The sequence below is a fragment of the Notamacropus eugenii genome, chromosome 3, assembly GCF_028372415.1.
Source record: "Notamacropus eugenii isolate mMacEug1 chromosome 3, mMacEug1.pri_v2, whole genome shotgun sequence".
Taxonomy (NCBI): Eukaryota; Metazoa; Chordata; class Mammalia; order Diprotodontia; family Macropodidae; genus Notamacropus; species Notamacropus eugenii.
The window spans coordinates 270,116,146-270,142,452 of record NC_092874.1 but is presented as its reverse complement, the minus strand read 5'-3'; the positions used below and the strand labels follow the sequence as shown (position 1 = coordinate 270,142,452).

The following is a 26,307-nucleotide window of genomic DNA, read 5'->3' as shown; positions in this document are numbered from 1 at the left end:
ATATTTTTGGAAATGAAAGTGATGCTTCTGCAGTCTGGATGCTGGAGAGGTTAAAACTGGTACATAGTTTGGAAGTTCTGATCTGCACTCATGCTAAAACCCATTGGGTGAGCACACTAGGTCTAGTACCAATGTGGTGAGCTTTTAGGAGCCAAGGAACACTGGGGACCTAAGGTGGGGTGAAACGCTGGAAAAATGAAGCAGATGAAAGATTCCACACTAATCAGTATTGCGATGGGGTTCTGAGTGGCCACTGCATTTCCAGACTGGAAGAGATAGGAAGACCTAGTTTAAAAAAAAAAAAGCAGTAAAGAAACAATATTTTAAAAAAGGAAAGGAAAAAATGTTTCAGAGGTACAAAACCCCTTTATTTAGTTACATGGTAAAATTTCATGTAGTTCAAGTCCATGTCCGACCCTTTGTGACCCCATGGACTACACTGTCTGTGGGGTTTTTTGACAAAGATAATGGAGTGGTTTGCCATTTTTCCTTCTCTGGTGGATTAAGGCAAACAGAGTTTAAGTGACTTGTCCAGGGTCACACACATAGTAAAATGTCTAAGGAAGGATTTGAACTCAGGTCTTCCTGACTCTCAGTCCAGCATTCTATCCACTGAGGCATCTATACATATAGGACAGACCGTATTACAAACATTTAAAGTAAAATGTATCATTATACTTGGGCATAAAAACAAACATGATTAACAGACTGTTGCTTAGTACTGATTCAACATTTTTAAAAATAATTTACACTGATACCTTCATTCCAAATATATCCCTCTGACCTCCTGTATTTAAAGAGCTTTTAACAAAAGAAAAAAATAATCCAAATCAACATATAAACCAAGTCTGACAGCATGCACAATACCCTACGTTCACAGTCCTCCATCCTCCCAAAGAAAGAAGAAAGGTTTACTTTCTTAACTCTTTTCCAGGGCCAACCTTGGTCACTTAATTATACACTGCTCCCTACCCTCCTTTATATTGCTGTAGCCCTTTTGTGTAGTCTTCCTGGTTCTGATTATTTCATACTACATTAGTTTGTATAAATCTTTCATGCTTCTCGAGAATTCTTCAGTCATCATTACTTTTGGCACAGTAACCTCCTTTTTACCTAACTGAGGGGTATTTACTAGGTTGCCAGGTGCTTGTTACCACAAAAAATGCTTCTATGTGTAATCTGGCACACACTGACCCACCAATGTACATGCCTAGCAACGGGATCTCTGGATCAAAGGATATCGAGACTTTTGTATTTTCTTAGCATAATTTTAAATTACTTTCCAGAATGGATATATCAATTCAAAGCCCCTCCCCTAGTGTACTAATGGTTCATCTTACTGAGGCTTTTTCAGCACTGACTTGTTCTGTCTTCTATCATTTCTGCTGATCTGTTTGGTGAGGTGGAGAAACCGCAAGGGAGTTTGCACTGCATTTCTCTTCTTGGCAATTTGAGGCAATCTTTCATATGGCTGTTAACAGTGTGCAATTCAAATTGGAAAACATCCTTTGACCACTGGGGAATGTCCCTTGTTGTTACATATTTATTTTAGTTCTCTACATACCGTAGGAGCAGAATGGTACAGGACTCTCCCCCAATAGTCTCAGGCAGATTCCCATCTGCCCACCACCCTCCATGCTGTCCCCTTCCCAAGTGACGTGTCCAGGCCTCCTGAGGTCCCAGTTGGACAGAGGGACATGTTCATGTCCACTCCTCTGATAAGTGGGCGATCACCAGCTACAATCCTGGTTAAGATGGAGGATTGTTACATTTTGTCATTTGCCCTGCTGCAGCTACTTTCTGTAAGGACAACTGTGCCTTCTCTTCCCTGATGTGTCAGCTTCAGGGGAAGCACCCTCTGCACTGCCACAGGATGCTGAGGGTGCCTGGCCTTGCTATCTACCCTGACACAGGGCACTGTAGTGTACTAAGGACCACCAGGTTTTGCCATCTGACTGGCTGCTGACTCCTCCTGTGCCGTCTTCCACAATTGAAATAGGAGCTCTCAGAGAGCAGGAAGTCTTGCTCTTTATTTGTGTCTCTTGAATTCAGCACAGTGCTTAACACATACTAAGTACTTAATAAATGACTTTATATTCTTCTTGGAAAGTAAAATCCTAGCTAAGATACTTGAGATGAAGTTGTTTTCCTAAATGACAAGACTCCTTTCTTATTCCAGCTGCAATTTTGTTCATGAAAATTTTTTAGTTTCACATAATCAAAAGTATCTTCTTTCTAACACTGCAATTGCTTCTATGCAATCTATGCCCCAAAATCATTATGTGTGAAAGGCATTTAATACTGTTCTACAATTTCTTTTATGGTATGACTTTTGATCTTCAGGTCACGTATTCATTTTGAGCTTATTATGTTACATGAAATAAGATACTGGTTTAAAACCTAATTTGTCAAACTGCTTTCTGGTTTTCCTAGCAATACTCTTCAAATAAGAGGTCCTTTCTCAGGAAATTTAGCATTCTCAACTTTATCAGACACTGTACAATCAACCTTAATACTTCCTGATTCTTCCCAGTCTGAACTAATTATCTATTTTTCTATTTTTAAACAAACCAATTAGTTTTGATGATTACTACTCCCCTATATTCCTATTTTTTCTGTATTACTTCTCTTGACATTTTAGCCTTTTCCCCACTCCAAATTAAAAGTGTTCCTTGGTAGACTGAATCCTAGATATTTTATAAATTTTGCAGTTACTTTTGAATGGGATTTACCTTCCAAAAGAATCATGATTTAAACAAACATGTATTAAACACCTACTGTGCTAGGTCCTGGGGGTGGGTATATTGCCCAGATACGATAAAATATTTTCCCTCATGTACTTTACAGAAGAAGGGAATGGGGCATTGGGGACTGAGATGAGACAGAAATAATTAACTAGAATAAACATTAAATGAAGAAAATCATTAGGGACTAGAAAAACTAATGTGGCAAAACATCATTACTTCCTAAGAATTTCATTTTAAAAAACGTAAGAATTATCCGTATTTAGTATAATATCACATTTAAATGCTTCACTGTTTGATGACACCAGAAAAGTTTCAGGTATTTTAAAAATTCATTCACTCTACACTTATAATTTAATTTAAATCACTGATTTGTGGTATGTGTGAAATTTGTTAAAAGGGCAAGTACTAAACAGATTTTTGCATTACGACAAATCACAAACATAATAAGGTTTGACTTTATTGGGAGGAGGGAACCCTGGTTCAACTAGAAATACATTTAGATATGACAACATACCTGACTCTTGCATGAGCAGCGCAGAATTGAACAGTGCTAGTTTATGATTAGGATTCATCTTCAAAGCCCGGTCAAAGTTTCGAAGGGCTTCAGTTGATTCTTTAAGTTCAATATTAACAATTGCCAAGTTGTACCAAAGATCTGCATTGCTTCTGTCAAGGTCCAAAGCCCTAAGATATGATTCCTTTGCTTTTAGAGGTTTGTTCATTTTTAAAAGTAATTCTCCTCTGTGGAAGAAGCAAATCAAAATTTTAGTTTATATAGAGTATCACATTTACACTTGCAACTTAAAAAGCTTTGCCAAGTTAAGTTTTCCTAGGCACTCACTCTCCTCCTTTTAATTTTTCTCTCAAAAATAACTTGATCTCAATTAGAGATTATGGAAGTATCTGTACTTCTATGTTTAACATGTATTTTTCTTTGCTAGGGCATAAAGTAATTAAAATCAGAAAAAAAGCACCTCAGCGTCTTTAAGATGTTAGCTGAATAGAGATAAAAAAAGGGAGAAAAGAGAGGAAGACAGTGAGAGGGATGGAAGGATCTGCTCTGGCATTCTAAGAGAGGGCTTAACTAAGAAGACAAAGTAAATATAATGAAACATGGTAATGACTGTTGAACTAGATATGCCAAGAGGTTTTATCAAAAAATAAATAAATAAATTGGTGAAGACACCATATAGACAGGCACCCAAGAATAATATGGAGATAGTTCATATGAATGAGAATAAAAAGGGGCGGCTCAAGCTGAAGCCTCTCTTCACCATCCCATGCTAGCGCGCTCTCTCTCGCACTCTCAAACCGGCTTGAATGTTCCAATTTTTTTACTTTTTATTTACCCTCTATATACTTAAAAGTATGATACTTTCATTCTTTGTATTTGTATCCCCAGAGTCTGACAGTACCAGACACACAGTAGGTGCTTCATAAAAATGGGCATGACAGCGGCACCTACCTACCTCATAGGGTTGTTGTGAGTACTGAAGAAGACAATACTTGTAAGGTGCTCAGGGAAGTACCTGGTACACAGTAGGCACTTAATAAATGCTTATTCCCTTCCTTCCTAAATGGAATACCTGGCTGAACAAGGTCATAGTGGAGCTGGGAAGTGATGGTATCAAGGGCTTCCTTACCTAACTTGTTAAGGACATCGAACTAGGTGGAGAGAGATTTTTGAGGAGTGATGAAGGAGTTTATGAGATGACTTCAATAACAGAGTGGAAACCAAGATCATGAACAGGAGGAAAGTACAAGTGTGTTTGGGGTTTCAGGACAGAGAAGCAGGGTTTCCAACAGGTGCTCTGAAAACGTGGTTGGGAGTCAATCAGGAATGAACAGGACTGCTTCCTACTGGCAGGGGTCTCATTCAGGTTGGGTAGCATGAATTTATCAAGTACCATATATGAAAAGATTCATGATTTTTTTTTCCTCAGCAGTGTTCAGTGACTTGAAGGGGCAGAGAAGGAAGGTGATGGGGGTGATCTCAGGTTTGAGGATTAGCAAGGTAAGCCTAGGATAAAGAAGCAAGGTATATTCAAGAGTAAGGGGACAGTGAATTGCTAAAATGATTACGTGTGTGTGTGTGTGTGTGTGTGTGTGTGTATGTATGCTGTGTGTACATGTAAAAACATACAATATAAATGATCTTAATACAAAAATGTTAAGAGTTTGAAGGCAATGAATTGAATATGGAATAGGTATGTCAGAGAGGAACAAGAAAAAGTTTAGAATCACTATAGAGATATGAAGAAGAGAGTGAAAATGATGTTCAGACAGAGATAGCGGGAAAGTAGAAGTACAGGGTAGAAGGAAAAACATTCTATACTATAATATGGGATGCCAGAAATACTTCTCTTCCAAAATCTGGCAGTACAGGAACTCTTAGGAAGATCTGCTGAACAAGAGGGTAAGATACTAAAAGCTCTGATAAGTCTCAAAATTTGCAAGAAAAAAAAAAAAGGAATTTATTAAGTCAATTACTTCCTAGGTACCATGAAAAAGATTACTGAGGGGGCAGGTGAGAAGCAGAGAATTAGGAGGCATACACAGCTCTTTCATAATGAAGGAACTACCTGTGAGATGAATTTTAACAGGCTTTTGCTTTTTTTCTCAAATGCAGATTACTGGAAAAAATATTTTCAAACACAAAATAGACAATCTTTTAAAAGCAATACCTGCTAATATAGGCCTGTTTGAAATCTGGCCGCATGCTAATTGCTTGTCGATACAACTGATCTGCTTCTTCGAGTCGAGACTCATTTGCACGAATCAAGTTAGCAAGATTGATATAAACATTTAAATGGTTGGGAGCAATTCGTGCAGCATATTTTTTACCTGGAATGATCTGGTTAAAAGAAAAAGTACTTTTGTGACTTATACTGCTACAGTAAAAGAAATTCCAAGTCAGAGATGAAGCATTCACACCAAGTGACTAAATTAAAAGTCATATATATATATACATATATATACACACACACACACACACACACACACACACACATATAGAATATCAACTCAAGATAATTTTAATAATAAATACAACATAAAAAGTCAATTTAAAAATAGAAAACTTAACACGATCTATGATCTCTGTATGAACTTAACCTCCAACAAGACATATTTTGGTCCATACATACCTATGTCTTCCCATAAATTTGTCACAAGGTTTGTCTACCTTGTTCCTCCCCTTCCTTCCTTTAAAAAACATCCATAAAGCTACCAATGGAACATCCCTCACTCTCATCACATGACTAGCCCATTAAAGGTGTTTTATTTCTGGGCAACAGAAGGTGAAGCAGAATAGGCTATCGGGAATACTTAACCTCCCTTCCTTCCAAGATCTTGGTCCCCTCTCTATCTGAGGGCCAGAGTAGACATGGCTGGTGAAACCATTTCAATTATCAAGGAGCCACCTACTACACTTTCAAGGGCTCTAGGCCATACCATCTTCTGATATAGCACACTTCAGAAGTCTGTGCCTTTCCATCTGTCCTGCAGATGGAAACCTTTCTATAGGTATTGTTTCCTTCTGAGTTCCTTGGAAGTACAGTGTTTTGCTTTTAAATTTGTGTCCTCAGTACTTGGCACATAATGAGTGTGCTCAGTTAATTTTCTCCCATTTACTCATTAACCTATTCATTCATTCTAATACTCTCTGAGAGACTGAAACTTACATAATGGAAACTGAAGAGACGGAATGCTTGGTTCAATTTGAATCTGCTGGAGGCTGAAATGTTCTGTGACTTAAAGCCACATAAGTTATTGAAGACGCTCTGAAATTTTCCAAAGGCAATCCAACCTATTCTCCTATTTAATCCTGGACCCAATCTGTTGTCCATTTGTAGTTTATGGATAAATTTCACAGGTTCTCTATCCAACTGTTGTCATAATCTGGGCAACAGACATTTGTCACCTGTTGGGTTTTTTCATGGGTGACTCATTAGGGCAAATTCTTTTGGATGATTATAGATCAATGTTCTGTGCCTTTATGTAATATGCAAAATATCAGCAAGAAACAAGAATATCTGGAGGGCCTCAACAATTATGAAAAATTCCTCATTAAGAAAATCTCCTCTATGACAATGGCAAATACCTTTGGCAGGCATATATCTCTCTGCTTTATGCCTCATGGTTAGAAAGTCACTGAGAAAAACCATCTTCTTTTTATTTTAAAATAAAATCTTATTATCTTTTGTTTTTATGTTACTTACATTTCCTCATATATCTCTCCTTCTAGCCCCTCAGAGAGAGCCATTCCTTACAACAAAGTTCATCAAGTATGATGAACAGTACAGAGAGCAATCTGACTAGACTGCAGAGTATTGGGAAAAAGCACAATCTTTCTGGAAAGATAGGCTGAGGCCAGGTTGTGATGGACTTTAAAAACTAACGAGAGGTTATTTAAAAAAATTTTTTTTCATTTTTTGTCTAGAGGCAACAGAGAGCCTGTGAAGTTTTGAGAATATGAGTATGAAATGATCAAATCTGCACTCAAGTAAAATCACTGGCAATGGTATTAAAGATGAAGGGGAGAGAACTTTGAAACAAGAAGACAAATAAGGAAGTCACTGGTTTTCTCTCTCCTTCAGGTATCCTGTGAATTGATTCCTCAATGCTTTCATAATTGTGATACTTCTACGGATCTATTCTACATACAGTGGTCCAGTCCTGCTGCTTTTCTCATTTGTGGTATCATGATTTCTAGGTTCTCTGTGAGCACATCTGGAAGTCTGTGAGTCCAAGTATGGTAGCTCTTCTGTTTTTGATGATGCAAAAAATTGTCATAAAACTCTCTGCAACATCTTTTTCAATTTTCTTCTCTTTGTTGTTCTTGTTTTCAGATATCTGTTCTCTGGATTAACTAGACCTGTGAGTTCACTGATACAGGAAACTGGGCTGACAACATTTCCTCCAGCACTTCAGGTCAACATCTTTGCAGCTTTTAGTCTTAGAGAATCTCCTAGAGTACTAAGAGGTATAAATCTGTATTTGAGAAATTATCAGAGAACATATATCTAGGGAACTGATACAAAATATGGGAATGTGAGCTTCTTGGGAAGAAAAATGTCTTACTTTTCTATTTGTATACACTGCATTTAACACCATTATCATTCTTTATAAAATTTTATTTTTTATTTTATTTTTCATTGGTACAGAAAGCTTATTTAGTATTTTATTTTCCCCCAATTATATGAAAAAAATTTTTTAACATTCATTTTTAAAATTTTGAGTTCCAAATTCCCTCCTTCCTCACCCTTCTCACTGAGAACATAAGCAATTTTGGTATAGATTACACATGTGTAGTCATGCAGTACATATTTCCATATTAGTCATGGTGTAAAAGAAAACAGACAAAAAAAACACCCCCCCCCCCAAAATCCAAAACTTAAGAAAAATAAAGAAAGTTAAAAAAAGTATGCTTTGGTCTGTATTCTGACACCATTTGTTCTTTCTCTGGAGAAGGACAGAATTTTTCATCTTTAAAAGATTTTATAAATTAACTTACTATATTAAACCGATGGTGCCTTTGGGAGACACCTTTCTCTATGTGGCAAGTAGTTTTTCCTAAGGACTTTTACAGTTCTTTTGTCCTTGTTATGGCAATTGTTACAGAAATGTAAATGTATCAGATAAATTGCTATCGATATATCAGATAGCCTTCTGTACAAAACGTTTATAGCCTATGTTCTTTCTTCCACCTATATCCCATTTTTTGCTTTTAATAACTTTGTTTGAATAGGCCAGGGTTAAGCATTTCAATTGTTTAAAAATTTCCATGATTTTTTTTTCTTTCTTTGAGCTTTCCATTAATTTTGATTCTTTCTCTAATAAGCTGGTGTTGATTTTGGCCTAATAAGTTGATGTGACTGTATAAACAGCTGATTTAGGAACTACAGACACCTACATCAATAATGAGTAGCTTCTTGTCTTTATGAGAGCCTGGAGGATGGTCCTGGCAACAGGACCTACTTTCTAAGGATTAGCCTAGTGAGTCAATTTCAGCTTTTTGGATAATGTTACTTGATGTTTCCTACATCTAACAACTTATGATTCTTCTCTTGATGAGTATTGGTGGGAAGTTTCTAAAGTACAAGTCTTTGGTGTCTTTCATTCCTTATTCCTCATATATTTTTTGTACTTTTTTTCCTCTGTTGTCACCTTTTCATTAAGAAAGCCATCACTTATAAGCTATTCTAATTTAGTCTGAATTGTGAGTTTAGTTACTTATAGAATTTCTCTTTTGCAATTGATGCTAGTGACATAATTTTCATGATGGATTCTCAAAAGCTAGACTGGTGGAGCACAGACTCTAGAAGGTTCTACCATTCTGCTTTCAAGGATAGTTCTAGCAAAAGAATGAGTATTCTTTTCAAGGACTAGCCTAGCTAAGTGCACAGAAGCCCAAGACTGCCCCATTTTCTGTTAGTTTGCCACCAGAGAATTTCTTATCACCTCACCATGCTATTGATCAGTCAGTCTTGGCAGAACCTTCAAGAATTTGTATTCCACTGGTCTAACTTGAGAACTCACCATGAAAATTAGTCCCTTGGTATATGTTGCAAAGAATAAACAATCAATTTTATGGTAATCACAGATAAGCAGCATATAGTTCTGCCAGTAACTGATTTCTTTACACAAATGAATATCTTCTGAAATTCATATATAGTCTAATTCATTACTTAGCAAGTTCTCTTTATTCATTTTTTTTAAAGTTAACTTGTTGCCTGTACAAAAATTATTCATGGATGGGACAAGCTGAAATGTTTTATTCTGAATGATAGTAAACTAGAATTTGTCTAGAATGGTTGAGTAATAATGACTTAATTGAATTATTCTGATTGAGCATTCTTATATCCTATCTATACCCTGACTACCAGCCTTCAAGTTAAACAAAGTTTAACAAACTATATATAACTGGCTAAGTACATATAATCTAATCATCTAGTGATCATAGTGATAATGAGATCATCTAGTTTTTCATTTTATAGAAAAGGAAACTGAGGTTACATGACTTGGGCAAGATCAAGTTAGTGACAATGCCAGAGAACAAACTGACTCCCAGTATTGCATCTACTTTATAAGGGTGCTGCTTCTAATCATAAAGATGAATATTAATGACCATTGTGGTAAAGTAGGTGGAAGAGATCTGTACTTGCCCCCTAGAAAGCTGCTTTTCTAAATAAATCTCTTGTATAAGATGGTCTATTATTTCTCTCTCATAACAATGGAATGAGTTACAGGAAAATAATTATGGATATGTGAGGCCTTATTGTTTGGTTTTTGAACAAATGGGAGTTTAGAAATTAGTCATTTTTTAGAGAATTAAAAAATGTTGGCTTATTAGAGTACATATACAAATATCACTTTAATAAAATTAAACAAAATTTATTAATAGATTGTAAAAATATTAATAACTTGAGTCACTTAGTGAGTTATTCATTAAAACATTAATACAGGGTGTCCCAAAAATCTTAAGGTAGTTTTGTGTTATTAAAGCTTAGAACTATACTAAAACTTTGGGACAAAGTTCAAATTGGTTAGAAATGATAGCTTTCTGTGGAATATTTCTATTTTTCCAGGTTGTAGATGCAAGAAAAGGAGAGCTTAAAAATAGACAACTTTTTTGTTACATATTACCATTTAACAAGAATAAGGTTAAAATGTAATATTACTTACTTGTGGCATCAATGATTTAGCAATCATGTAAGATTCCTCAGCTTCCTTGGTTCTATTTAAATTTTTATAAGTTCTTCCTACATTCATGTGGGCCCCAATATCATCTAAAATAAAACATTTGATATCCTACTTCATATACAATTTATCTCATGAACAGTACTAATTATATATATATGACTAATAAGACAATATAGACACATATATAAACATGTATTGTCATGTTACATATAATAAGTAATATAGTTCCCCCTATAGGGAAAGAGGTGAGACAATGATGTTTGCACCACTGTTTGCACTCATTTTACTCTAATTTATATTATGGTTATTTTATCTCTCTTATTAAATTGTAACCTCTGTGAAGACAGGAACCGTGTATCTTATCTATTTTCATGTCTTCCCCAGAACCTAGTAGCACTTTGAGGGAACAAGTCTGCCTGTGCCAATAATTGTTAAGATCTGGAATACAGTGAAAGAGAGTAACAGCATTTTACCTAGCCTCAAGCTTTCTGTGCATCCAGTTTTTTCTAACTGACCAGCGAGTAAGTTTTCTCCCAAATATCCAGTACAGAAAGCCAAGTCTTTTCCTGATTCCTTCTACCCTTTTTTCCCATCCTCAGTCTGTTATAACCCAAGTCTAGTCAGTTTTAATTGAACAAAGAGAGGACAGAAGAATTTGGGAGAGTAGGATAGGTAGGCATCTCGTTGCACGGCACACTACAAAAACTCCAAAAAAAAATTTAATTGTCTACTTTCTCACAGAGTTTCAAGGGTCCTCAGAAATCACCTAATTCAGAAAGGTCTTCTAGAACATTTATATAAGTGTGACATCTATTAAGTCAACATGTTCAGAATAAGCATTTCTTGTTCTATTAACAAGGAATAGAACAAGGAATTGTTTTTCACACAATATAGTTTCATTTTGGATTCAGACTTTTTTATTCTGCCTTGCAGACAACATACTCTGTTTTCCTAATTCTTATTTCACTTTTAAAGCATTCAGAAACATCCTGCTGTGTGGTTCTATGAACTCTTGGGAATCCACAAGGTAGTCACCCTCATCAAGCACTGCTTTATTCTGCTGTGCACTGCAATATTTATCCAGCTGTCTGCTCTCATTTGGCTGATACATAAGGAGGCCACATTTCTTCCTATAATTATTATCTTCCTTGGTGATAGTTTATCTGTTTATGCTCAAGGTCTTATTATTGAGTTTTCTTATTCCTGAGGTCTTTGGTTATTTCAGTCTCTTTTCCTCAATTCCTGGTGGGGCTGGACGTCCATTTCAGCCTCCTCCCAATGCCTCATATGAATTTTGGGGAGGTAGAGATGGCCCAAGCATTTCTTCCCCTCCAGCTTAATGAAGTGCCTTCCAGTCACACAGCCTGATGTTCTGCCACAGTTCCTTCTGTGATTAGAGAAAATGTCAAATCCTTCATCTTGGTTCCATAACCTGGAACTTATCATATAGTTCAAAGTCTTTTCCTTCCATTTTTCTCTGAACCCAATGTCTATCTGACGATGTCCAAACTAAAACGGAGTATCGTGGGCTGAGTGTAAAAGTTCTTTAATAAGCACAGAGAAGAGAGGGATACTCACTGCTCCTATCGCAGACACTTAGAAATATTTCTATTAATGCAGGCTAAAATCATATTAATATTTTTGTCAGCTGCATCACACAATTGGTTTGCATTAAACCTAGCAATCAACTTAAGAATCCTTTGTATTTTTATCTTACTTTTTTTTTTATCTTAACCTTAATGTTTTTGAACCTAAGTGCAGGACTTTACATTTATTCTTACTGAATTTTCTCTTATTTTTAATCTTCACCCCCAAAATCTCTCAAACTTCTTTACATAATAATCATGTGCAAGATAAATAGATTTCAACTGTCTCCCTGGTCTGGGACTCTTTGGATTTTGATTCTGTAATACAAAGTATGAGCTATCTTCCCTCAACTTCTTTTCATTCAAAAATTCAATCAACATGTCATTGATGTCTTCATCTGAATCATTTGTAAAAATGTTAATAACAAAGAAATGAAAATTAAGACATTATTCAGTAAGCTCAGATAGATTTCTTCCAGACTGATGTTTAAAACTATTCTTTGGGCAGTTATAAACACAACTGAATATACTATCACTCAACCCTATTTTAAAAATCTTGTCAACATGACATGTTAACAGATGAAATTCAGTAGTATCATATCCACAGCATTCTTCTGATCCATCAATCTAGTAATAGCATCAAAAAATGAAATAAAGTCAGGCTGGCCTGTCTGATTTATAATCAATGAATGGATATTGACTCCTAATGATCACTACTTCCTTTCCAAGTGGCTCATAAAATATCCATTTATTCTATTATTTTTCCATGAATTTACATTGATTGACAGTATATCATATACAGAATCCATATTCTTTGCTTTTTTTGAAAATCAGGTGAACATTTACTTTTTCTTACCTTCTACTACTCCTCTCACTCTTCAGGTTACCCTCAAGACTAGCAATTTAGCAAAAATGCCAAAATCATTACAACTATATATCATAAAAATCATAAATAATTAAGAGAACTAAAGATCATTTTCTGACAGAGATGGAAGCAAAAGAAAAGATGAGTTTCTAATTATTCAATCATCCCTTAACGTTGTACCATCTGTCTTAGACATTAGGTTTATTTCTTCCCTGTTTGCTTTCCTGCTTCAAACAAATTTCTTTTTTTTCCTTAGCATCATTCTGGAAAACTCTACTCAAACATGGATTTTTAGCTTGGTAAAACTGTTACAAGTCTGTGTTCATCTCTTTGAACTCTTTCTTGGTTACACACATCTAGTTCTAATTTTTATATATTTCTTCTAAAATCTGGGCTCTATGGAGAGCTCCCCATGAAGCAACATCATAGAATGTTGAAACCAGGAGGGATTTAACTTTACTTTTTAAAATTTTTATTGTTATATTTTATTTTTCATCATGTTCATTTCCTAACCTCCTCTATCTCACCTAGACAGCTGCCCCATAATGAGAATTAAAAAAGAAAATAAAAACAGTGAAATGAAACTAACACACCAAATGCGTATATGCTATGCTCCACCTTTGTAGTTGTTCAGGTCTTCAAAAAAGAAATAAGGAAGATTCATTCTCCTATCTTTTCTTCAGGGCCATGCCATGACGTAACGTTCATTTTTGTTTTGGTGACTCTTCTTTCTACCTATACTGTTGGAGTCATTGCGCTTACTGTTTTCCTAGTCCTGCTCATTTCACTTTGAGTCAGTTCACAGTAATCTAGCAGGAATTTTAAAGATCAATTGGCATGAGAGGCAGGGTGCTACTGAGCTTTCCCAGAATGAGAAAGATTTAGGTTCAAATTCCCCTCGAATACATAATGCATATGTGAACTAGAGCAAGTTAATTTATCTCTTAGGGCCCCAAACAATTTTCTATAACCATAAAATGCAAAGCAGCTGATTTGCATTAGGAGGGAATTTCTTCACCAGGAACTATACCAAGGAGATAACAGACCCACTGAAAAGGAAAAAAAAGAAGCAAAAGATCATCTCGTTTGATTCTTCCATTGATAAGATGAGAAAACTGAATCACAAAGGGATTTAAGGGACTTACCCAAGATCTCACAGAGAGTAAGCAACAGATGAATCTTACCTTTCCTGCCCTTAAGGTAAAAACTATTTCTACTCTATAACTGACCATAGCACTGGACAGTCCAGGATTACATTTAGACTACAATAAAGCACTGGATGGAGTAGGATCTTCCCTGGAGGGAAGCTCAGATATGACTTAAAAGAAAACTATTAAAATTTACTTGAGAGTTATATTGACTTAATGTATTCTACTTACCTGGCTGAACATGTGTTGCCTGTAGGAAGTATTTTAAGGCTCTCTCAAAATTCTTTTCATTTTCCAAAGCATGACCCACATTATTCCACAGTTTAGCATTATTTTTGTTTACCTTAAATATACAAAGCACATGAAAATATTACATAATATAAGATGTCCAGTTGAAATAGCTGTTTTTAATTTTAACATATTCCTACTATTACAACTAACTTACATTTATATAGCATTTTAAGGTTTACACAGTGCTACCCTCAAAATAATACTGATTTTTGTAGGCAGTACAAATACGATTATTTCCATTTTACAAATGAGGAAATACAGGTTCTGAGGGGTTAAATGATCTGTTATGGTTACTTAATTATTAAGTGATGAAAGATGATATTCAAACATAGTTTTTCATCACCAACTTCACTGTTCTTTCAACTTACTCCAGGAGGCACAATATACTTTAAAGTATCAAATACCCTGAGTAGAAAACATATCAGAATGCAAAAGTTGCGCAGGTTTTTAAAATATAGGAATGTTTAGAATGCATAAGATCACTTTTTAATATGTAGATGAAGAAACGCTACAGTATCAACCCTGAAAACTGGGTTAGTGGAACTCTGTGGCTGGGAATTAACTATATTCTCTCCTACCAGGGGATTCAGCTATATGAAAATAGTAATTATAGTTAATTCCCATTTTACATTTGTGATGGTGTATCCCTAACAGGATTGTGTTCTTAACATTAAAGAAAAACACACTTTTAGGAGCTTTATGATCTAATATGGAATCATTCATCAGACAGTATCCACAATGATATCCACAAATCACGAGTAACAGATGGTATCCACACTGATATCCACAAATATCACTAGAACCAGAAGACTGACTCTGGTTGGATGTATTCTCTACAGAAGATTCACATAAAGACACAGACAAGAATTGTGTAGGGTGACAAAGCAGAGATACATTGTGATCTGCACTAGTTGGAGGACTTGTACCCTTATTTAAGTACAGAATTCAGAGGAGCAATACAATGAGTCTTTATCAGGTAGGAAGAAAATTTCCCTTTTAACAATCTTCCCTATACTAATAGACCACAAAATACCTAACAGATGAATATCGAAGTCTTTAAACTGATCATCCTTACAGTGTTACCATTACTGTGTACAATGCTCTTCTGGTTCTGTTTAACTTTACAAGGGCTCTTATTAGTCTTCTCAAGTTTTTCCGAAATCATACCCCATGTCATTTCTTGTAGCACAATAATATTCCATCACAATCATACACAACTTGTTCAACCATTCCTTAATAAGCTTTCCCCTGATTTCCAATTCTCTGCCACCACACACACAAAAAAATAAAGCTGTAATACTTTTTGCACAAATAGATTTTCCTTTGATCTCTTTGAATACAAATCTAGTTGTGGGTCTAATGGTATGTACACACAATTTTACAGCAGCAAGTCCAAACTGTTCTCCAGAATGGTTGGACTAATTCACAACCGCACCAATAGTGCACTAGTGTTCCTATTTTTTCACATCTCCTCCAGCATTTGCCATTTTCCTTTTCTGTCATGTTAGTCTATCTGATAACCTGAAGTGGTATCTCAGAGTTGTTTTAACTGGAATTTTTCTAGTCAGTAGTAATTCAGTACATTTTTTCATGTGACTACTAACAGCTTTAATTTCTTCTTCTGAAAACTACCTGTTCATATTCTTTGACCATTTATTAACTGGGGAACGGCTCTTATTTTTATAAATTTGCATCAGTTCCCTAGATATTTGAGAAATGAGCCTTTATGAGAGAAACTTGCTGTAATTCTCCCAGTTTCCTGTCTTGCTGCTAATTTTGGATGTATTAGTTTTGTTTTGTGCAAAAGCTTTTACATTTCAGAAAATCAAAATTATGTACTTTACTTCCTATGATATTCTCTTCTCTGGTCATAAACTCCTCCCTTATCCATAGATCTGACAGGCACATTTTTCTATGCTCCCCTAATGTACTTATTTTCATCCTCTACAGCTAAATCTCTTAACCATTTTGACCTCTTGGCAAGGAGTAAGATACTGGTCTATGCCTAGTTTCTGCCAAACTCCTTTCTAGTTTTCCCAGCAATTTTTGTCAAATAATTTCTTATTCCCAAAGCTTGGATCTTCGGTTTTATCAAAAACTAGATTACTATGTTCAATTACAACTGTATATTGTGTACCTAACCTATTTTACTGATTCACTACTCTATTTCTTAGGTAGTACCAGACTGCTTGATGATTACCACACTGTGTGATATGGTCTGAAATCTCAAACTTCCTTCAGATTTTTCTTTTCATCAGTTCCCTTGATATTCCTGACCTTTTGTTCTTCCAGATATATTATTATTTTTGTAACTCTATAAAATAATTCTTTAGTAGTTTGACTGGTATGACACTGAATAAGTTAAATTAAGTAGAATTAACACTTTTATTGTAGCGGCTTGGTCTACCTATAACCAATTAATATTTTTTCACTTATTTAGAGCTGTATTTGGGTGAAGTGTCTTGTAACTGCGTCCATATAATCCCTGGGTTTTTCTTGCCAGGTAGACCACACCAAGTATTTTTGGTGTAGTCTGCAGATATTTTAAATGGAATTTCTCCTTCTACTCCTTCTTGCTGAGTTTTGTTGGCAGTATACAAAAGTGCTAATAATTTATGTGGGTTTATGTTATATCCTGCAGCTTTGGTAAAGTTGTTTATTTCTTTTAGTTGATTCTCTAGGGGTCTCTAAGTATACCACCATATCATCTGTAATGAGTGACATTTGTGTTTCCTTACTGTTTACTTTTATCCCTTCCACATCCTCTTTTTTTCTTACTGACATAACTATCATTTCTAGTACAATATTGAAGAATAGCTGTGATAATGGACATTTTTTGCTTCACTCCTGATCTTATAGACAGATAATGCTTGCTATTGGTTTTAGGCTGATAACTACTAATTATTCTGAGTAAGGCTCCATTGATTCCTATGCTTTTAGTGTTTGGTGTTTTTAAAAAATATGAATGAGTGTTGTAATTTGTCAAAACCCTTTTCTATATCTTTTGAGCTACATATGATTTTTGTTACAGATATGGTAATTTATGCTGACAGTTTCCCAATACTGAACCAGTCCTACATTGCTGGTAGAAAAGTGTAACAGCCTTTCCAGTGTCAGTCTTTCTCATCTCAATCTGTTCTAAATTTTGCCAGTGATTGATCTTCTTAAACATAACTCTGATCTTATCACTGTTGTTTAATAATTTTTTTGGGTTCTTATTGCTTAGTAATAGGGAAAAAGCATGATGTAATAGCAAGAACAATGGATTTTGGATCAGAGAACCTGAGTTTGAGTCTTGGCTCTGCCACTTATTAGCTGTATGATACTGGACAAGTTACTCAATTTCCTCAGTTATAAAATGAAAGTAATAGCATTCATACTATGTAAGGTCTCACAGTAGTTGTGAAGAAAACACTTTATAAAGGACTATAAAAATGAGTCACTGCCACTAAGCCCCAAATTCCTTACTTAGCTTGTTTTCAAAGACCTTTCCATCATCTAGGCCTGACCTACCTTTCCAGCTTAACCTAACATAACTCTCCTGACCTTATAACACCATAGATGTTCCCTGAACACATCTTACACTTTTTTGCCTCAACTTTTTAACACTGTATTCCCTTTCACTTGAAAAGTCCTACCCTTCTGACTATCTCCATTTTCACCTGATCAAATCCTACTATCTTGAGGATATTGAAAATACGTTGTCATTTCCTAATCCCTGTCCCTTTTCAAACTGAGGCGTCCTCTTCCTCTTCTGACAGTCTATAGTACTTTGTGGGAGTCATCTCCAGTTGTCCTGAGCTATATTTTGCCATTGTACCCAGATAGCTCAGGAGGAGACAGTGAGGCTGGTGACTTTCTTTGCACAGTCCTACCTCACTTTAATTCAATTCACTTGCAAGTCATGGCATCACCTTCCTGATGTGATGGTTCTCTTTAAGAATGAAGGGCAAACAACTACAGTACTTTGTACTTTTCTTTAGATGCTTAATCATATTTTGTCTTGTTTTATACATATTTGTTATATATCTTATGTTTCCTACTTCCTACTTCCCTGTTTGGTAAATGTAGAATGAATGAATAAGTGACATCCAACACAGCATTCCCCGGGTCAAAAAAAAGTCATCAGCAATTCATCTTTTATGTCATGCCTCTGGTTCAACAAAATCACAGAATCTTGAGGCTGGAAGGGATCTCATAGGTCTAATCCACTTACTTAAATTATTTGTGATGAAGTCATGTTAGCTTTTAATAATCACTTTTTAATAATTACATACTTAAGTGCATATAAACCACAAAAATCCTCCAATCCTCCTTTCTTTTTTCCTTTTTAAAAGAGGAAACATAAGATGTGTATAAGTAATTATTAAAAAAAGATGAATTATGATTAAGCATGAATTATGATCAAGCAGTACATAGTGTTGGTGAGTTTCAGATGGGATTACTCAAAGCCCTCTTACTCTGGAAACTCTGGAACACTGAAAAAAAAAGGATCTGATAAGAGTCATTAATACTTTGCTTAAATGTCTTACTACACTGTAATAGAAATGAAAAGCACAGCATTTGTGTTTAAATCTTTTATTTCTAACTGCTAAATGAATGTCTGCCATTGAAAGGAATTCCAGATATCATTAGCCACTTCTGGGGAGGAAGTGAGGAAGAAGCCCTGAAACCATTGTAGGGTTACTTATAAGGTATACCTACTTGAGAGAATGCTGGTTCATGACTTCTTTCAACCAGAGAATGTCCTGATTCCCTATGACTAGCCAGTCTAAATCTGGCTCCCAGGCAAGTATAAGAGGTTCATTGCAGGGACCAGCTATGGGCAGAGGACTACCGGCTTCCTCCTCCACAAGGGACTACTAAAATAGCCTCAGAACCAGTTTTTCTATCCCTGGTATCTCCTGATTCCTATCTACCTTTTACTCAGATGAGAAAATAATCTCCCTAATACAGAGGTCTGATCATGTCATGCTGAAAATCTAAAGATCACTCTATTGCTTAGACAGTTAAGCTCCTTAATTTGGAGTACAGTGCCTTCCACAATATCTCTAACCTACCTTCCCAGAGGTATTTCAAAGTGCTACCTTTCATGTCTCACTTTTCTGGTCAATCTAAATTTAAAATGGTCTTCCAATTTTGCTAATCTCATATCTGAGCTTTCTTTTCATGCCTCTGTAAAAATCCTCTTCTTCCATCAAGGCTGTGATGGAGAACTAGATCCACTATGAAGTCTTGCACAATTCTATCTCAGCCTGTCAGCTAGCTGCCAGTGAGTTTGTCCATGTCACCTTCTTTTTGTTATTGTTGAGCTTGACATGTCCAACTTCTTGTGACCCCATTAGGGGTTTTCTTGGCAAAGAAAGTAGTTTGCCATTTTATTTGACAGCTCATGTTACAGATGAAAGAAGTGAGGGAAATGGGGTAAGCTGACGGAGGTCACACAGGTAGGATATGTATGAGGCTGGATCTGAACTCATGAAGAGTAGTCTTTTTGACTCCAAGCCCAGCAATCTATCCACTGTGCTACCTAGCTGATTTATATTTCCCCACGAGACTGTGAGATCCTTGAGGACAAAGATGATATAATCTTTTATCCTTTACATTACAGGTTTATCAATTATGTTTCCTGAACTGAATTAGAGGTCACAGAGCCTGCCACACCCTAACAAAGGACAGATAACTATCAATTTGGCCTTCATCCTCTTCCTAGATCTCTTCTTGTTCCTGATACAGTTTAGGCTCTTTTCCTATCTCCTTTAATGTTTTCCTAATCGATAACCATTTGTCTCTTTTTCATTTGTCCCAAGATTCTCAGGTTCATATTTTAAGATTTTTAAACATTTTGACATTCTTTTACATAGTATTTAACAATGTCTTATCGAATAAGGAAAGACATCTAGTCCCTAAGTCCACATATATGGTCACTTGGTCCACCGAAGACCTAAAGCTCATGTTCAGAATAACATGGTAGCCTAAGGAAAGCAGAAGGGGGAGGTGGGACAGAGTGTTGGCCAGGTTAAGAAAGGCGATTGTCCTCATAATACAGATGGAATAGTCTTATTTACAATAATTATGGATGACACTATTATAGTATTATTTTAGGATTTAGAAAGTATTTTACATATAGTTTCTAATTTGAACTTGGAAAATAGTCAGAGAGGTAATATGCTCAAAATCCTACTAGTGAGAAATATGATCCTAAGTCTCACTTCATTAAGTGCTCAAACATTCACAAAATTCATCTCATACAATTCATTTCAGAGGACTAGCCAGACAAAGTATGTGAGATGCAAAAAGGTAAAATATTTCCTAGTGAGACAGTTAACAACCCAGGCTTGAAACGGAAAGAAGCTGCTTTGGCGGTTATGAAAAAGAAAGGTTTTTCTCTTGAAGAAAGATAGTGCTAGAGGGGAATGATATGAGTAGGACAGGTTTTTCAGGTCTGAGACACTGGGCTGTAGGCAAAGGGATGAGCTTATTGGACTGGAGAGGGAAGTCCTTGCTTAGAGGACTCACATATGCCATACTGAAAAATAGGGAAACAGATTCTTAAAGACAGCAATGTCCTCTATTTTGATGGCCTTGGAACGAGAGCTGAGTTAAAATCAAGACCTGGAATGAAAAGAATTTTAGGCAAGAGGGAATCTAAGGAGAGTAATGAATATTTTTAGCCCATAAAGGATAAGGATTAAATTACAGGAATCTTTGGTAAACTGAACTCTCCCTCTCCCACTCACAGTTTCCCTGTAGGGCTTTCCAGATTATATATAAATTATCATTTAAATATCCAAGATGAGATGTTATCGTTAAGGGACAGGGCAAAGGAAACCTCGTTGTGTCCTCCCCTAGGATAAGGTTCTGGGAACAGGAGAAGTAATGACACTTTGAAGTGTGAGGGGGCACTCCAATAAGCAAAGACAGGGACTCAACAGTAGGCAAAAAGAGGGGGTTATAGTCTCTAGGTGTCCTACTGTATTTATTTCCTTGGGCTTCTTCTATCTCCCCAGGCAATTTTAATTCTCAGTAGGCATTTATCTTGTATTTTTAATAAGGTGATGATAGCTGCTCCAGTTTAACTTTCAAATATTTCCTACCCATATATTATATCAACTCAAACTGCATGATGAATTCTACTTTCCCCCATGGTGAGGAATGAATAGTGTTGCGATCATTCCAATTACTCAGCCATACCAATTTCTGCTCATTACTCAGAATCAAGCTCAATTTATTTTACTTCTTTAAAGATTCTACAAATAACTACTGTAGGAGAGAATCATTTAATTTCAAAAACTTTACCTTACATCAAGAGGCAACATGGCATAGTGGACAAAAAGCTAGTCTCAGAGTTTGAAAGACACAGGTTCAGGCCCTGCTTCTGATACAAACTACCCATGTCACCATGGGCCAATTTTTTATCCTCTCACTAAGTCCAAGGAACTCACAAGACACTAAGTTATAGGTGAGTTGCTGGTCTATACTGGTAGACAGTTTCCCCACTAGACAATTCCTATCATAAGATAACAGATCTGAATAAAAGACAAAACAAAAAACTACCAGATACATCTCTTCCTGATGGAAAGACAGGATCATTCCAAAGAACAGATGATGTAACACATATGAAAAACACCAAGCATAACAGGCTAGATGGATGTAATGTACTATTATTGTTGTTACGTAACTTTTTCATTTATGTTTCATTAATCTGAAAGTCCCTAATTATTACGACTGGGCCTGATTCCTCACTTTTTACTTACCGTCTCCAGTTCAGTCTCATCTCTTTAAGTGATCTATGTGTTTTCAAAGCGTGAAGTTTTCACAGATCTGCTTTCTAGGATCAAATCTGCACCCTATTTACGTGGCTACCTCCTTTGTGGTCCTATTTCTACTCGATGTATTTGTAGCATAGAGACAAAGTACTTCAGGGTTATTTTCCACCCACCAAGTATCTAACAAACTAATTGTATCAAAATCATCACTGACTCAAAGGATTCCAATAATATTTTCATCTTGTACTCTAATTTTCTATTATTATTCAAACTAATATTTCAGTTTTATATTCTAGCACAAACTGGCAAAGTTTTTTTAAAAATTTATCTTGAGAAAATAATATATCAAATATATGTTCTAAATACATGCCCATGGGAAATTATAAATTTTCTTGTTTTAACACCAGAATAAACATTTTTGTTTAATATGAGAAAATATTAACAACATGCTCTGGATATATACTTTTGGATTAATTTCTACTTAGCTTAGCACAAGGCCTGGCACAGGGCAAGTACTTAGTAAATGCTAGGTGACTTAAAATGCTGCATATTGCACATTCTCTATGGAATTCACAAATTTCTTCTGTTACTAAGTCAAAAGTGAAAACAAAATAAAACAAAAACAGGTTGGTTGAGTTTTACAAAGGTGGTTTTGATATATGCTTTCCAGTCATATTGAAAAATACTTTACTTACCTTTAAGGCAGACATAAACAAGGTATACTCAGATTCCCAATCCCAGTTTCTGTGAAGTGTTTTTAAGGCATGAGTGATCACCACTATAGACAGACAAACCCAGGATAGTTTTTTTAGCACACTGTTTAAGGAAAAAATTAAAAACAAAATTAGACAGAATCTCAGAAGTGACTTCAAAAGCAATTAGGTCCAACTTATCCCTGATAATAAACCTCTTATAAATAATCACCAACTTTTTGTTTTATGAAATGGAAGAATATTTTTACATTTATAAATATCAAGGTCAAATGGTGACAAAGGTGACACACCTTTACAATGGCTATAAATTGTCTATAGTGAAATATCCTGAAATTAACATTCATATCTTTTTAGTATAAGTACATTTAAGACATATTAAAATCTTCTCCTACTTAAGCCTTTTAGTTATCAAAAATACAAGATGGCTAAAAGTAGAGTTTAAAGTTAACTGGCCTTGTAATATATAAAATGGAAACAACAATCCCTATCTTTCTGATGGTGGGGGTGGGAATAATAAACATAAATGTTCTTTGTAAACCAAGATGCAGTATATAAATATGCATATTATTATAATGATCACTTCATAAACCACAATGACAATTTAAAGGTAAATATACTGATGTAAAATAAGTGGAGAATACTGGAAAAATACAGTTTGGGTTTAGAATCCTCCTACTAGACCTTAAGGTCCTGGTAACTACCTAATATCTAACAGTATTCGGATGAGAGTAGGTACCTAATGAATGCTTCTATTGTATCAAGAAATAAAAGAGGTCAAAGGCTTGTAGACAACATAGATATTTCATGCTTATGTATCACACATATTTTCTTCAAGCTAAGTCAGAAGATACTGGATGTGGTGAATACAGAATGACGTTAAAAAGAAACTTGTATTTTAACAGACAGTAAACAATTAATTACTGATGTAGCAGTTGGTCAGTCAACAAGCATTTAAATGCTTACTTATGTGCCAAGAAGGAAGCTAGGTGGCACAGCAGACAGAGAGCTGGGCTTGGAGTCAGGAAAAATCATTCCTGAATTTAAATCTGGCCTCAAACTCTTCCTAGCTGTGTGACCCTGGGTGAGTCACTTAACCCTGTTTGTTTTAGTTTCTTTCATCTGTAAAATGAGCTGGAAAAGGAAATGGCAAACCATTCCAGTATTTCTGCAAAAGAAAACTCCAAATAGAGTCACAGAGTTGGACATGACTGAAATGACTAAACAATATGTTCTGAACACTATTTCAAGTGCTGGAGGTATAAAGAAAGTCCTTGCACTCTAACAGGGGAAGCAAAATGAAAACAACTATGATGTATAAAGAGTAGGAGGAAAGAAGGGAATTTCTACGAAAATATTGTGAAAGTAAAATTGAAAAGGCTTGGCAAAAGAATGGACATATGGAGTAAGTGTAACGAGAGGAATCAAAGATGACATTGAGGAAAAGTGTTATATTTGACTCAAGACCAAATTGGAAAGATAAAGATCAGATAACAACTGGGATTATAATGCCTTCAACCCAGCCTCCTTAAAAAAGTTGTTAATATTAATTAAAATGAAAGTGGATAATGGTAGGGATTTTAACTAACAACATTTCCTAGAGGTTTTTGTCTAAACAAAAATAAGTCACTGCACCTAGTAAGGGGCTAGAAACTGCCTGTAGGCAAGAGAGCAATGTTTTCTTAGCAAGCAGAGACAAGCAGTTTGGGGTGACTGGTTGAGACAGCAAATTCATTTGCAAACACCAGATAAAGAGGCCAAAAGAATACTTACGATTAAAAAAAAGGTGCCATGGTCCTGTAAAAATGGTGTCAAAAGTACTAAAGTTTAGAAGGAGCCAAGGCTGGCAATGAAAACAAACAATAAAGAAGTTTCTTTTTTTCACGGATGTTGCAGAAAAGAAGACCAAAGGTGTACAGACCTTTCTTAGGGGAGATGTGACTACAATAAATGAAAGTCAGAACCGCTCAATTTTTATGTTTCTCTTTTCTCTTTCAAGGAGAATGACATCGAGACTAGCAAGGACAGAATAAAAAAAGGGAGATAATATAGGACTTGGAATCAGAAGACCAAGTTCTGACTCTAGCACTTAATGTCTTAGGACTTCAGACAAATCACCTCACTTAATCTGTAAAACGAGAAGTTTGGATTGGATTTCTAAACATTCTATGATTCTGGGCAATCAGCACTGAAAACCAAGAGAAGTGGGAAGCACAGCAGAGTATGGAGGTTTCCTCAATAAGTACAAACTGCATCTAAGAATGACGAGATAACTGCCGACCTAATGCTGGTGATTTAAAAAAAAACTGTGGTGGCCAGTAAAGTTGCTACAAGGTTACACATGAAAGTAACAGTTTCCATTTTTAAAGGATACAGACCGATAATCTCGAGTTTGGTCTGAAGACAAATTCTAGGACTTTTGTGATTTGTGAGCACTTAGATAGGTAGTGATTAGCATTATTGTTTAAACTAAATTTTATTTTTAAAAAGAGCCACCTTCTCTTCCTCTCCTCCTTCTAATACCCTTTCCACCTCACTGAGAAAGGAAGAAAAACAAACCCCCTATTCTAAACATTTGCTGTCAAGTAAAACCAATTCCTACACTGTCCATGTCCACAAAGACCAAAAAACCAAAATAACCCACACAATCTGTGCCAAGTCTATCACCTCTATCAGAAGGTGGGGAGCATGCTTCATCCACAATCCTCTGGAACCACAGTCATCACTGTGTTGATCAGAGTACCTAAGTCTTTCAAAGTTGTTTGTCTTTACAATATTATTTCTATTATATAAATTGCTGTCCGGGTTCTGTTCACTTTGAGATGTACTGATTATTAAAAAACCAGCACAGTTTCATCATGTCAGTTTATCCTTACTTTCTATAAATACTCTGTATATGTTTGTATTCACTCCCTTTACAAGAGTAAAGCAGGTGATAAAGTTTCTTGTGACAATCCTACGGACAAGACAGAAAAATATGAGCTAGTAGGATTCAGAGCTATTTGAAGGGTAAAACCCAGAGAACAGTGATTAAGATTAATGTCAACCTATAAGGCAGATTTCGACAGTATCCAAGGAATCTGTCTTCGGCCTTTTTTGTTCAAAGTTTTTACCAGTGAGTTAGATGACGGCAAGCTTGTCAAGTCTGAATACAAGTTTGGCAGAATAATTACCAAGCTGGACAACAGATTTAGGAACTAAAACTACTCAAAGGATCTTAATCAGCTAGAATGGTGAAATTTAATAGAGATGAGTCCGATATGGGTTTAAAACATCTACTGCACAGTTATGGGATGGGTGACACTGGAACTAGGTAAGAATTTGGGTGAAAAAGCTCTGAGTTTTAGTGGACTTCAAAGCTCAATATGTCAATAGTGGGCAGGTGGTCATGGACCTAGTGGACAAGACGCCACTGAAAAGTGTCCAAAGAAGGACCTGAATCCAGGGATAAATCCCTAATCAGACACAGAACCATGAATGCTATTAG

General features: G+C 35.7%; 1 protein-coding gene across 2 annotated transcripts in view; it reads right to left on the bottom strand.

Annotated features, from left to right (window-relative positions):
- Positions 1–26,307, bottom strand: part of TMTC3 (transmembrane O-mannosyltransferase targeting cadherins 3) — a 72,034-nt gene that overhangs the window by 5,633 nt on the left and 40,094 nt on the right. For both annotated transcript variants that reach the window (XM_072655521.1, XM_072655522.1), the window contains 5 exons: positions 22,806–22,926; positions 14,282–14,393; positions 10,434–10,537; positions 5,432–5,601; positions 3,262–3,488 (listed from right to left, as the gene is read on the bottom strand). In XM_072655521.1, coding sequence (XP_072511622.1) covers positions 3,262–3,488; positions 5,432–5,601; positions 10,434–10,537; positions 14,282–14,393; positions 22,806–22,926 — 734 coding nt within the window. The remainder of the gene's footprint in view (positions 1–3,261; positions 3,489–5,431; positions 5,602–10,433; positions 10,538–14,281; positions 14,394–22,805; positions 22,927–26,307) is intronic.